The sequence below is a fragment of the Macaca thibetana genome, chromosome 13 (genome assembly GCF_024542745.1).
Source record: "Macaca thibetana thibetana isolate TM-01 chromosome 13, ASM2454274v1, whole genome shotgun sequence".
Classification (NCBI taxonomy): domain Eukaryota; kingdom Metazoa; phylum Chordata; class Mammalia; order Primates; family Cercopithecidae; genus Macaca; species Macaca thibetana.
Window position 1 is genome coordinate 61283371 of NC_065590.1, and position 12399 is coordinate 61295769.

The 12399-nt window shown below is 44.3% G+C and overlaps 1 protein-coding gene across 2 annotated transcripts in view; it reads right to left on the reverse strand.

Moving 5' to 3' along the window:
- The window catches only part of PRKCE (protein kinase C epsilon), a 539420-nt gene that overhangs the window by 341250 nt on the left and 185771 nt on the right, over positions 1–12399 (reverse strand). For both annotated transcript variants that reach the window (XM_050754093.1, XM_050754094.1), the window contains exon 2: positions 7689–7752. In XM_050754093.1, the coding sequence (XP_050610050.1) occupies positions 7689–7752 (64 nt within the window). The remainder of the gene's footprint in view (positions 1–7688; positions 7753–12399) is intronic.

A 12399-nucleotide genomic window follows, 5' to 3' on the forward strand; every position in this document is an offset into this window, starting at 1 on the left:
GCTCACACCAAAGGTTTACATAAAGGAGGAAGATAAAAGCCCCAGTGTCAACAGCTCGATTAAAAATGGTGAATGCACTTGATTGTGAAAACGTGCATGTTTCAACAAAGGTAGGTAATAAGGAAAATCAATAAAACTGTTAGCACTGGCCATTTCCAACTGGATAAAAGAATAAAGTAATTGGTCCTGAAAGACAAACAACTCTAAATTAGGTTAAATGAATGGAAATACCCTTTCTTTTAAGCCAAATCATGAGGACATCAGCAACAATAAATGATTAAATTAGGAGCCATTTTAAGCCAGTATGATCTCAGCTGCAAGCAGGAATTTCCAGAAACAATCTTCTTTATAGGACACAGAAATGATACAGAGCAAGACAATAGAGATAGAACTAGAGGCCATGTGGGACCCACTTCTTGACCAAGGATCTATTAGAAATCCACCTTTCCGATAAGCTTATTTCTTCAACATAACTATGCTTCCTTCAATTATTTTATTAGTAAGACAGGCACACAAGTCAAAAGGAAATATATATCTATGCTCCTGTAATGGCAGAGGGGAAGGAGGCTCTAGTAGTGATCAAAAGAGCTCTGCTCTCCAAACACTCAAGATTCAGTTCTGTTTCTCATCTGCTAATGGTTGGCATTTGGTGTTGTTAACCATGGATGATTCATTTCAGAGGAACTGCTGTGCATCTAGAGGCTATTTGGAAGGAAATGAGGGTTTCTTGGCTTATGTCTCATCAAGCATCTCAGCAACGTCTCTTTGTGACATTATAAACTCCTTGATGGGGGCTTGGTGCTCACTGTTTTCCAGTTGATCCCCTTGGTCTCATCTGGTGCATATAGTCACTTCTAGGAACAAGAATTTATTCCATCAGGACCAAAAATAGAGCCAAAAATCCCAAGACACAGAGGCTTGCTCCCTGGATCTGAGAATCAGTCACAGGAAGAAGTTATGCTGGGGTGGGGTGTGGTAACGTGGGGTGCATATTGTAAGATCAATGTTGTTGAACATCTGGATTTTGTTATTTTGTTGTTTTCTGGACTCCATGCACTGCCAGGGGATCTGACATGTCCATGCATGTCTAGAGAGTCTGTGTGGTGACCAGGATCAGGATCTCATTGCGTAAGGCACAACATATGAGGGAGCCTGATCAGCACCTTGGAGCTGGTTTCTGGCTTTGAGGTCCCCTGTTTGGGAAGCTGGAAGCTCTCCTTAACCTCTCAAGTGACATTTCTTATTAAAGACTGAACAGAATTTGAAAACAGAAAGTGTGGGAGTATCTGGGCTTGATTGTGGGATACCTCTGAAAGGCTGGAGAGGAAGAGAATGCTGAGGATGGTAGAGGGATTGCGATGGGACTCTATGAGGTTGCTAGGTGAGAAAAGAGACCACAAAGACCACGATGGGATGCCTGTACCTGGGCTTGATCTTCTAAATGCCTCAGTGTCAGAGTTGTAAAATGTGCTCTGCCCAGTGTCCCAGACTTGACCAAACGACCTGGAACACTCCTTCCCATTGTAGGTCATGGTAGGAGAGAGACTTGACCCAGAAGTCACATCCAGAAGGAACTGCCTTCAATCTTCAGACAGTTTAAACATTTAAGGCATTTCATTTTCTTGTTTGCCTAGCATGAAAATTTCTGCCTGCAACGCTGATGACTGCATTTGTTTGGATGCTCCTAGAGAGCTCACACTGCATCTATTTAACTTATCCCATCTATCCAGCCATCCCCAAAAATAAGAGCTTCAAAGTTGTCTTTGATAATTATGACACGATTCCCTCCACTCACAATGGTCTTTCCACTTCTTCCCTGCCAATCCAGCCTGACTATCCTTTCCTTTCCATCCCAAGGCTTGCCTCTTTCTTGACGTTTTCCTGGGTTATTTTGGTCCCGACTTATTCCCACTTGGAGAACTCTTGGTAACACCTAATCAAACACATAATGTCTTGCATTGTTCTCTAATGCTTTCATCCTACAAGTCTAGGGTGCCTAATTGAATTGCAAGCTCCTTGAAGGCAAAGGGTTTTACACTTCTTGTCAATGCCATCTCCCATTTTCTACTTCCCTCTCCACTTTCCATTCCCCAAACCCAACACAAACACAAAGCTGGGCACATTTGTTGAAATGCATTGGTAGGCTGGAGGCGGTGACTCACACCTGTAATCCCAGCACTTTGGGAGGCCAAGGTGGGTGGGTCACAGGAAGTCAGGAGTTGGAGACCAGCCTGGCCAACATGGCAAAACCCCGTCTCTACTAAAAATACAAAAATTAACCGGGCATGGTGGTGCATGCCTGTAGTCCCAGCTCCTCAGGAGGCTGAGGCAGGAGAATCACTTGAACCCAGAAGGCAAAGGTTGCAGTAGGCCAAGATCCTGCCACCGCACCCCAGCCTGGGTGACAGAGCAAGACGCCATCTCAAAAAAAAAAAAAAAAAAAAAAAAAATGAATTGGTAACTACTGGTCATTTGAATGAATGGTTCTTTTTAATTTTCTACTAACTAGAAGACATTGGATTATTAATGTAGAATGTAGAAGAAAAGAGGTAAAATTCTTATGAATTGAAGCTCCAGTGGGACTCGAATCTGAGAGAACCTGTCGATATGCATCCTGCCCACTGGCTAAGACAGAGTTTCAAGAGAAAAACCCCTTTCACTTTGATTTCAACCCTGGAGGCACTGCTCTAATGTCTGCTATGGACTTGGAGTCTTCAAGTACAAAACTAACATCTCTAACAAGGAGGGAAAGTCAGTAGGAAAAATCACTAACCTGCTGGGATTTGAGCCAGGTCTAGTTTCAGACCAAGACTTAGCTATGGATCCACATTACAGACAACCTGAGAAGGATCCAACCTTGAGCTCGGACCAAAAGAGCTTTTATCTCTAACACAGTGGAAAAGGGATCTGCTTATTTATGAAAGAGACTCTCTTGTCACCTTTGGATTCAAAGCTAAGAACTTTGGCTTTATATTTCTATTAAAAGCTTTCTGAAGAAAAGAACTAAAATAAAAAGATCAAACGAGGGGTGGGGTGGGGAATCACTGCCATGTGGCAAACTCATTATTGGGGTCATGATTGGAAGCAGGACCTGGATTGTGGCCCAGCAGGGTCTCATAATCAGCCTTTTGGCCTGGAGCACATCATCTGACCTCTCAATTTCACCATCTCCCACATGGAGGTAATACCGCTGGGAACTTGGTAAAGCTAAGAGCTCTACACACATGTTATTATTTCAGAACCAAGCAAAGCTGGTTTGATCACGTCTGTCTGTGCAACTTGAAAAAAGTCCAGAAGAGGTTGCAAAGATGAGTTAAGATTTCTAAAATATCCCTTCTGAAAGGTTAAGGGATTTGATTGATTCAGCCTGAAAAAAGAGATATTGAATAACTGTCTTCAAATATTTAAAGGCCTTTTACCCAGGTGCTGGTGAGAAGATGTGGACCACATGTTCTGGTCCACACTAAGCAGGGATGGGACAAACCCAGGCTCTGACAAGGAGAAGCCTCTAGCATTAAGGGCCATGGAATGCAAATGAGTGGCTCAGGGATGCTAGAGAATGTCCTTCCAGGAATTACTTTACTTGGGAGAGGATGAGGAATAAATAGAGTGACAATAGGCAAAACCGAGGCAAGGCCTGAACTCTGCAGAAAGCAGTCTCACAGTCCCTGCCAGATAGATTACTCTGTTAAGTCCTCTTTGGTACCTTGCTCTGTTCTTGGCCCTTGTGAACATGTCCCACCCCAGCATCAGAAACCTGCCCTCGAACAGTTTCCCTGAATACCCTGCCTGATGCTCCTTCATGGGCACTGGGTAGAGCTATGCCAACCTCTCTGCCCTCAGGTCTCCAAGGATTCATGGTATTTACTGAGCATCTCTTACATGCAAGGGCACTGTACTAAAGCACTGTTCTTATGACAATCCTGGCCTAGCACCTACCATAGGTACCATTATCCCTGTGTTGTAGGTGAGAAATCTGAGACTCTAAGCTACTAAACACTAAAGCCAGGATTTCAATCCAAGTCTGAGGGACTCCTAAGGCTGTGCTCTTTCTGCCTTATCTGTTGAGTCCCACAGAGGAGACTGACCACTTTCAGCCTGTGGCTGCAGAAACAAACAGGGTGCCTCCTGTTCTGTGCTCTTCTGCTTCCACAATATGCAATCCCTCCAGAACTTGACTTTTCTGCGTGATTTGTGATGTATGTGTTGCAAAAATCATTCCTATTCCTTTGTATCCTCTGTATTTTGTTGGAGAAACAGTTTGGTGATCCAAACATACCAACGAGGTGTACTTGTCATTGCTATTGTTGGTTTAGATGCTGAAGAACTCTCCCAGGTGAGCATGACACCTGGATGCAAGGCATGGGAAGAAGAACCTATCACTCCCCAGGTCAGGTCCCGACCATCTCTCATCTGCAAGCCTGTGAATCATGGGGCATTGCCACATTATTAAAAAGAATAAGAAATAATATGCAAATTACATCATATCAAAGGAAGAAATACTAACAAACGGGCACAGCAGGAAACCATCATTTGCACAGGTGAGAATTACATTGCTGTCTTACGCTTCTGTTACCTGGGCTAATTATGCTTTGATTTAAGCATCTGGAGAGCCTGGCGTGCCATGCTTACCAGAACCCCTGTGATTATTACTTACGACGTAAGTAAAACACGGACTGAGACTGGAGCTTCCCATAAGAGCATTTTGAGCAGGTTTGCTACTTGGTATAATGTAGGTAAAGTGCCTAGCACCATACCTGTCGAAACGAGTCCATTTCTTGCAACTCCTTTTTTCTGTACATATTAGCCAGCCCTCAGTCCAGAGCTCTGACAGATGTCTATTCAAATTGTACCAAAGGATAAAATCACATGGCCGGAAATGACCTTAAGTGTCATCCAGCCTGACCCCCTTACATCTGGGTTAGGATGCCTGGTTTAGCCAAAACACACACTGGTCAGATTCCATTATAGTGAACTGCACAGGACATGCAAGCAGTGGAATTTTATTAGACAGTTAGAAATCACATTAGCTCCAGCTCTAGCAGACGTAAACGCCCAAGCTTTCTAACAGCATGTGAGCAAGGAAAAGAATCCTTCAGCGCATCCTAGAAGAAGGGGGTGTAGTCACACCATCTCACCCCCACACCTCTCTCTGAGTTCCTTGGAATTTGCATGTGTTGTAAACTTTGTGCAATTCCCATGAATGTATTTTTTTCCATTGATGGGGCTGCAGCATTTGAGAGATGAGAGCTGAAGGGATGCTTGCTGGCAGAATAATGGAGTGGTGAAACTTCAGCTGTGCCTCATTTCAACTCTTTCCCTTTCACAGACTGCAGAGTTAGGTATTTTCACTAAAAAAAAAAAAAATACTTAGACAAAAATCTGTGAAAGTCTACAGTCTGTCAATCCAGGAGGGTGGCTGTGACAACTTGCTTCACCCCAGACCCATCTCACATGGTTTAGGTATGAAATGTCATGGTTTCTCATTCTCTAGGGCCTCCCCTTGCCCTCCCAACTCTTCCAAAACCCCCTCCAGGCTAGGAGCCCTCACAGTCCCAGGAACAGGATGGGAGAACAGACATGTATAACACAAACAACAAGAGCAGCTTCTCAGAACGGATTACTGAAGGTCCTACCCACCATCTAAAGAAAGGATCCCAAGTCCAAGAACAGCAATTAAAAAAAAAAAAAAAGACTAGAAAAATGTCTTCTTTTCTTCAGAGCAACACATGCTAGCACTTTACAGACTCTGGCATGTGTCAGCATTTCTGAAGTAAACTCTATTTTCTTTAGATGAAAGAGATTTAAAAAATAGACTCAGAATTTAGCCCAATGGAAATTGCTTTGGCTATTCACATGCAATAAGCTGTGGAAGCAAGCAGAAAAAAATCAATTGCTTCTGATTTATTTATTCATTCATTTGTCCATCTCCTTTCCCTCTAATGTAAAAAAGGATGTCTTCTATAATTTTGCAAGTCATTTATCTTTTCAAAGAAAGAGAAAATAGTCCCAGCCTCCCATTGGTTGCTCAGCATCTTGGCACAGGAAATACATATTTAATTAATTATCATATTGCACATAGATTATGTAAGGAAAAAAGGGGATTGATTTTGCCCATCAAATGTTTCGCCAGTGTCTAGAATCAGGAGGCCACACTGCAAAACCTTAAGTCGGGTCTGGTGAATTTGGATCACTTGCTATGTTAAAAGCAAGGACAAGGCTTCACCTCACTGCTTGCTCTAATTCTTAAGTGGGGTGGTGGGCACACTGGTGCTCATTTAATTTGTCTTTAAGTCCTTTTGTAGGTCTTAAATATTTCATATGAAATATTGTTAAATCCTCAAATCTTCTACAACAGGTTCTATTCTGGGCGATTCAGAGCTGAGAGCAGAGAAGGGAAGTTGGAAATGCCAAAATGTAATTGCAATAAAGAGCAGGAAATGTAAGCAACCAATTTTGGAAGGCTGTTTAAAGTTTTAAATCTATGCCAAATAATTGAGATCTATTAAAAGAGGGCTTAATTCTATTATAATCCCCATATATACACAATTATTGAATTCTTCCGAATACCTGTTGAGATTGGGTGATAAATTAGCCAAATGGAAATCATCAGGCACCACTGTCAAGCACATCATTTGACTAACTGAATATATAATCCTGCCTTCTATCACTGAGCTTTAAACTACAGTGTGTGGGATTGTGACTTTGAGCTTGTGATCCCCAGTATTCTGGGGAGATGTTGTGAGAGGCCCAAGTGTTCCAGGCAGGAGAGCTGAGAGAGCTGAGTGTCCATCTTTCCCTTTGGGACACAGTCCCCAAACACGGCTTGTTTCTCACTGCCAAGAGGAACTACACATTGTCTTCCAATATCCCTGCCATGGCATTAAAGCCAACTGTTCTGTCCCCCTGCCCACAGATGGAGGAGCAGTAGAGAAAAGATGGCCACAATAACTACATTTCAGTCTGAATTCCAAATCTTTCTTAGAGCATAAGTCAGTTATATCTCCTTGTTCCCATTTGGATAAGGTTTTATTTTCTAGGCTTCCCTTCTTCCCTTGACTGCTCAGTCCTCAACACCCAGCAAGTGCTCCAAAGGTCTTAAGTGTATTAAGTGAGCAAAGAAAGGATTGAAAGAAGAAGGTGTAAGAGGAAGAGGGTGTAATACGCCATCGAATCAGTCAGTGGGGAGCAGATGTTCCCCCACCCCCCATTATTTCTCTTTAAGAGCAGAGCTTTTGCCTGTGTAAAGAACTGGTAAAAGAAGTCCCACTTCTATCGAAGCTCTAAAGAAGATTCTGAAGTTTGTCACCTTATTTGTTTCATTTCTGGATGCCGTTAGACCAACTAGTTTTACTTCCTTCCCACCACACACACACAAACCCCACGCAAGCCTCCTGGGAGAGGCTGCCCCGCCACTGAAGCCTGCCTTGCACACAGCATGCAAAAACGCCCGTTTTATTGGCCTCACGTGGTAAGTCCAAAATCTTCCCTCTGCTCCACCAAAGTTAACAGATGGCTGATCCCTTTTGGTACACAGGCGTAAGCATCTTCAAAATAACCTTTTCCTTTAAAGGATGCCAATTAATTAAATGTCACTATAATGTGTCCTGGCCAAGGAGGGAAAGAAGAGACCCAGAAGGCAAAGGGCCAGTGGAAGAGAACAGGGATGAGAGGTCACACTCTCCTACCTTCACCCGACGACCCTGAGAGATCGATGATCACATACACTCTTCCTTCTGGCTCCAGATCAATCTGCAATTAAGAAAATGACAGTGACTCTGTTAGTGCATTGTGTGGACAACCTGAGAGTTCTACAACATTTCTACCCCAAACTGCTAAAACCTAGAGACACAGCTCCATGTAATTCACCTACCTACAATGTGTTGAGTGCTAGGTGAATTAGGAATGAAAGAGAATCAACATTTACTGAATGCCTACTGTGTCCCAGATGCAGACCTGGGAGGTCTGATGCATACCCCATAGGTAGCACCATCCCAGTGGTTCTCAACTGGGGGCAATTTTGCTCCACAGGGGACACTTGGCAAACATCTGGAGGCAGTTTTGTCATGATTGGAGAGAGAGAGTGCTGCTCCTGGCAGCTAGTGGGTGGAAGCCAGAGATGCTGTTAAACGTTCTACAGTGCGCAGGATGACCCCTCGCAGCAAGGAATCATTCAGCCCCAAATGTCATCAATGATGTCGAGGTTGAAAAAGTCCTATGTAATCCTATTTTACAGATATGGAAATTGTGGCCAAATTCCAAGGTAAGTGACAATGCTGAGATTCAATGCCAAGCCTGTCTTGAGAAATCCATATTCTTTATACCACACAAACTGCTCCCAGGAGAAATATGAGAAGCATTAAGACACTATTCCTGCTTTTACGGCATTTATCATCTCATTACGGAGTTAAAAAATGGAGAACAATGCTGAACCTAGCTTAATGATAAAGGACGGAAAACAACCGATAAAGCATCTGATGAGCCTGACATCAGTGTAGAAGAGGGAAGGGAAGAGGGAAGGGAAGGTATGCAAGGCATAAGAAACAGCACAGGCACCCTCACTTCCTCCCTCTCCACCTCAAATCCAGCTAACTACTTATAATATACAGAGGCAGGGTGGTGAAATAATCAGGTAAGACAAAAGCCAGAGGGCTAGGCCTCTTGTAGTTAAAGACATCTATGGAAAGGACTGAACTATCCTTACAGAAACTGTGTTCTCTCTATAAGAGAGAGTAGTAACTCTGGAAACTCTGGATCACCAAGTCCCCCTGCTAGCCTCTCCGCCTCCACAATCCCATCTGTCTACACAGAGCTTTCATTGGTTCATAGTGCCAGGCTCTCTCCCCAACAAGCTGTGAATATCTTGAGGGCAGGAACCACTATCCCCCTCCTTTTCCTTTTTCACTGTCCCCAGCAAAGAGCAGGCACGCATTTAGCAAGAATTACTTCAGAAGAGTCAGTCTAGTGGATATCTCCTCCTCCTTCAAAGTCAAGGTCAATTATCACCTCCTCTCTGAAATCTATCCAGATATGCCCAGTCAGAATTAATTAGCCCCTCATCTGTGTTCCCACAATACATCAGACACATCTTACTCATGGCTCCTGTGATGGTTAATATTGAGTGTCAACTTGATTGGACTGAAGGATGCAAAGCATTGTTCCTGGGTGTGTCTGTGAGGCTGCTGCCAAAGGAGATTAATATTTGAGCCAGTGGACTGGGAGAGGCAGATCCATCCTCAATCTGGATGGGCACCATCTAATCACCTGCCAGCATGGCTAGAATAAAGCAGGCAGAAGAAGTTTGAAAGACTAGACTTGCTGAGTTTTCTGGCCTTCATCTTTCTCCTGTGCTGAATGCTTTCGGCCCTCAAACAGACCCCAGGTTTTTCAGCTTTTGGATTCTTGGACTTTCACCAGTGATTTGCCAGGGGCTCTTGGGCCTTCAGCCACAGACTGAAGGCTACATTGTCGGCTTCCCTACTTTTGAGGTTTTCAGATGCGGACTGGCTTCCTTGCTCCTCAGCTTGCAGACGGCCTATTGTGGGACTTCATCTTGTGATCGTGTGAGTCAATTCTAATAAACTCCCCTTCATGTATACATATATATATATATCCTATTAGTTCTGTCCCTCTAGAGACACCTGACTAATACAGCTCCTATGAAGCTGTAATACTTTGTCCATCTACCTCTCCGTCCTGCTAGACAGAAAGTATGATAACCAGATTCGCATCCCTAGTTCTTAGCTCACTGTCTCTTAGGAAACACCCAGCACACACTCGTGGAGGTGGGAAAAGGCTCTGTGTTCAGAACTTCCAGAGTCTTCTGGGATCATTCACCTTCCCAAGGCTCCATCCCCAGGAAGAAAGGCAGGCATGTGATCTCTACTAAAATGACATTTGAACAAGGGGAGAGGAAAGATGAGGCGGCTATACCATGAGCCCCACATGTCCCTATGAGACAAAGCAACCAGCTGGAACAATGTTCTCTAAACTTTCCCAACGTCTCACCCTACACACAATCCAGGAGGCTCCCAGAGCCACTCCAGAGCCCCATCTTGTTTCCTGACTCAGCCTCCAATAGTTAGGAGAGCTTAAGGTTTCCCTCAAAATTTCATTTTCGTCCACAAGACTCTTCAGTGCCTCATGGGAGAGGCCACTGGTGATAGCTGAGCACAGGAGTGAGGGAGTGCCACAAGCAGGCCTGCGCTGCCCCTTGGGCACCCCGGGGGAGCTGCTCACCTGAGTTTGGGATCTTCGGTTTTAAATCCAGATGGGAACCAAATACCAAATTGGTAATTCCGCATGCTGCCTTTCTCATTCCTTTCTCCCCAAGAGTCTATGATTTTAAGTTTCTGGGAAAAGAAAATGTTCTCCAGAATTCTCACCACTAGTGCTGACCCTCACCAGCCCCTGTAGCGAATGACAAACAGGAAAACCAACAGTTGCCTCTACTGAATAGAGCCAAACCAGAATCTTCTCCCTGCCAAAGTTCAAAAATATCAGGGGCCCTCTTGCCCAAAAGCATGGAATTTAAATACTGCATGCCTTTTAGAGATTAGATCATCCCTATTAAACCCTGCCGGCAAAATGAAACTCTTTCTCATATCCTCCAACTCAAAGATTTCCCACGACTGTGGACTTTATTGGCAAAGTACAATGCTATCTGTGTAAAGCAGGCAGGGAGAGAGCAAAGGAATGAGATGGGCTTCGGGGCCTATCCAAAGGCAGGCACCATGCCCATCTTTGCAAAAGGGGAGTGAGAACTCGTGGCAGGGAGGACAGGTCATTCATGATAAAATGTATTCGGATATTAACATTCAAGATAGCAATCAGAAACCATTTTAGCACCCACTGCAGCCTCAGTGCTGGTGAACTGCATTTCCAAACAGAAAAATAGAAATTAAGCTATTAAACATGCCAAAAGCAACAAAGAGCTTTACAGCATGAGCAGATGGCCACAGATCGCCGGCCAAGCCCCAGCCAGCCAAGCGAGGAAGCTCTGAGAATCCAACCAAGGTGGTGGGTCTTCAATGACTGGAGGGGTCACCAAGTATAAAAGATGGTGAAGAGTGTGACACAACTTCACCGCTGAATTAGTTTAATCATAAATTCTGCTCACGATTACATGGTCCAAATAACGATGCAACGTAGGTGCCCAGCCCTGCACAACCCTGCAAGCTGTCAGTCAGCATTGGCACCATGCAGCTGTCATGGCACAAAAGCAGGCTCGCTACCACCTCCCAGGCATTCCCAGGGTTAGTTCTGAGCCCCTTCTTTGCACCATGCTCCTCCCAGTTCTCCCAGATGCAACCCAATTTATCAAACCTCCCTAGACCTCATACCCCAACTTTACACATCTTCCCAGCTACTATTTCTATTTTCTTTGACTATGATTCTCTTTCACACTACGGTGCCTCAGCTACCCCTCCAGCAGGGGCCAGAAGCAAGGCAGTCAAACTGGGGGAGACAAACACAGCCTTTGGTGTCAAATCAGGGCAGAATCCATTTTGTCCTTTATCAGTTGAGTGACCTCAGGCAATTATTTACTCTTCCTGAGCCTCTAGCCTCTTCATCTGTGAAATGGGTTGTCATGAAAATTCCATGAAACATACATGCACTTGGCAGCTTACCTTAGTTTAAAAAAATTTTTTTAACAGAGCACCCAGGAGACACTCTGCACGTGGTGGGTAAGAGCAAACTTAGTGGCCATGTGGCCTGAAGCAAGCAGCTACCCTCCCTGTGCCTCAGCCTGCTTGTCAGTGAAACGGGGCTGCTATGAGGTTAAATGAGATAGTCTATGAACAGTGCTTAGCAAAGGCACCAGGCATAAAATAGTCATCATTGGTGCAGTTATCATGAAAAAGCCAAGCCTTCTGCTTCTTAGTCCAATGTTATTTCTACTATAACAAGTTTTCCTCAATGAAGTTGGTATTATTACATGTAATTCCAGGACACTTGATGACTTTCCAGTGTTGTTGTGAGTATTAAATAAAGAACTAAAGGTCAGGTGCAGTGGCATGCAGCTGTAGTCCCAGCTACTTGGGAGGCAGAGGCGGGAGGATTGCTTGAGCCCAGGAGATCCAGGCTGCGATGTGCCACTGCACTCTAGTCTGGGTGACAAGTGAGATCGTATCTCTAAAAAAGATTTTCTTAACTAAGATAAGATTATTGTCCTTTAAAATCCAAGGTAAGAGTATTATATGTACCCTTTCTCGGGGAAACCCGGGGCAGGAAGGGCTATACCCAGGGTATACCTGGGCATCAGGAGGACCTGTGGTACTCATGAAAGAAGGGCAACAACACCTACTGTGCCCCTGGCACCTTACCCGCATTAGTTCATCTATTCTCCTGTGAGACCGCAATATTCTCTACTTTCCTGATGAAAACACAGGCTTAGAG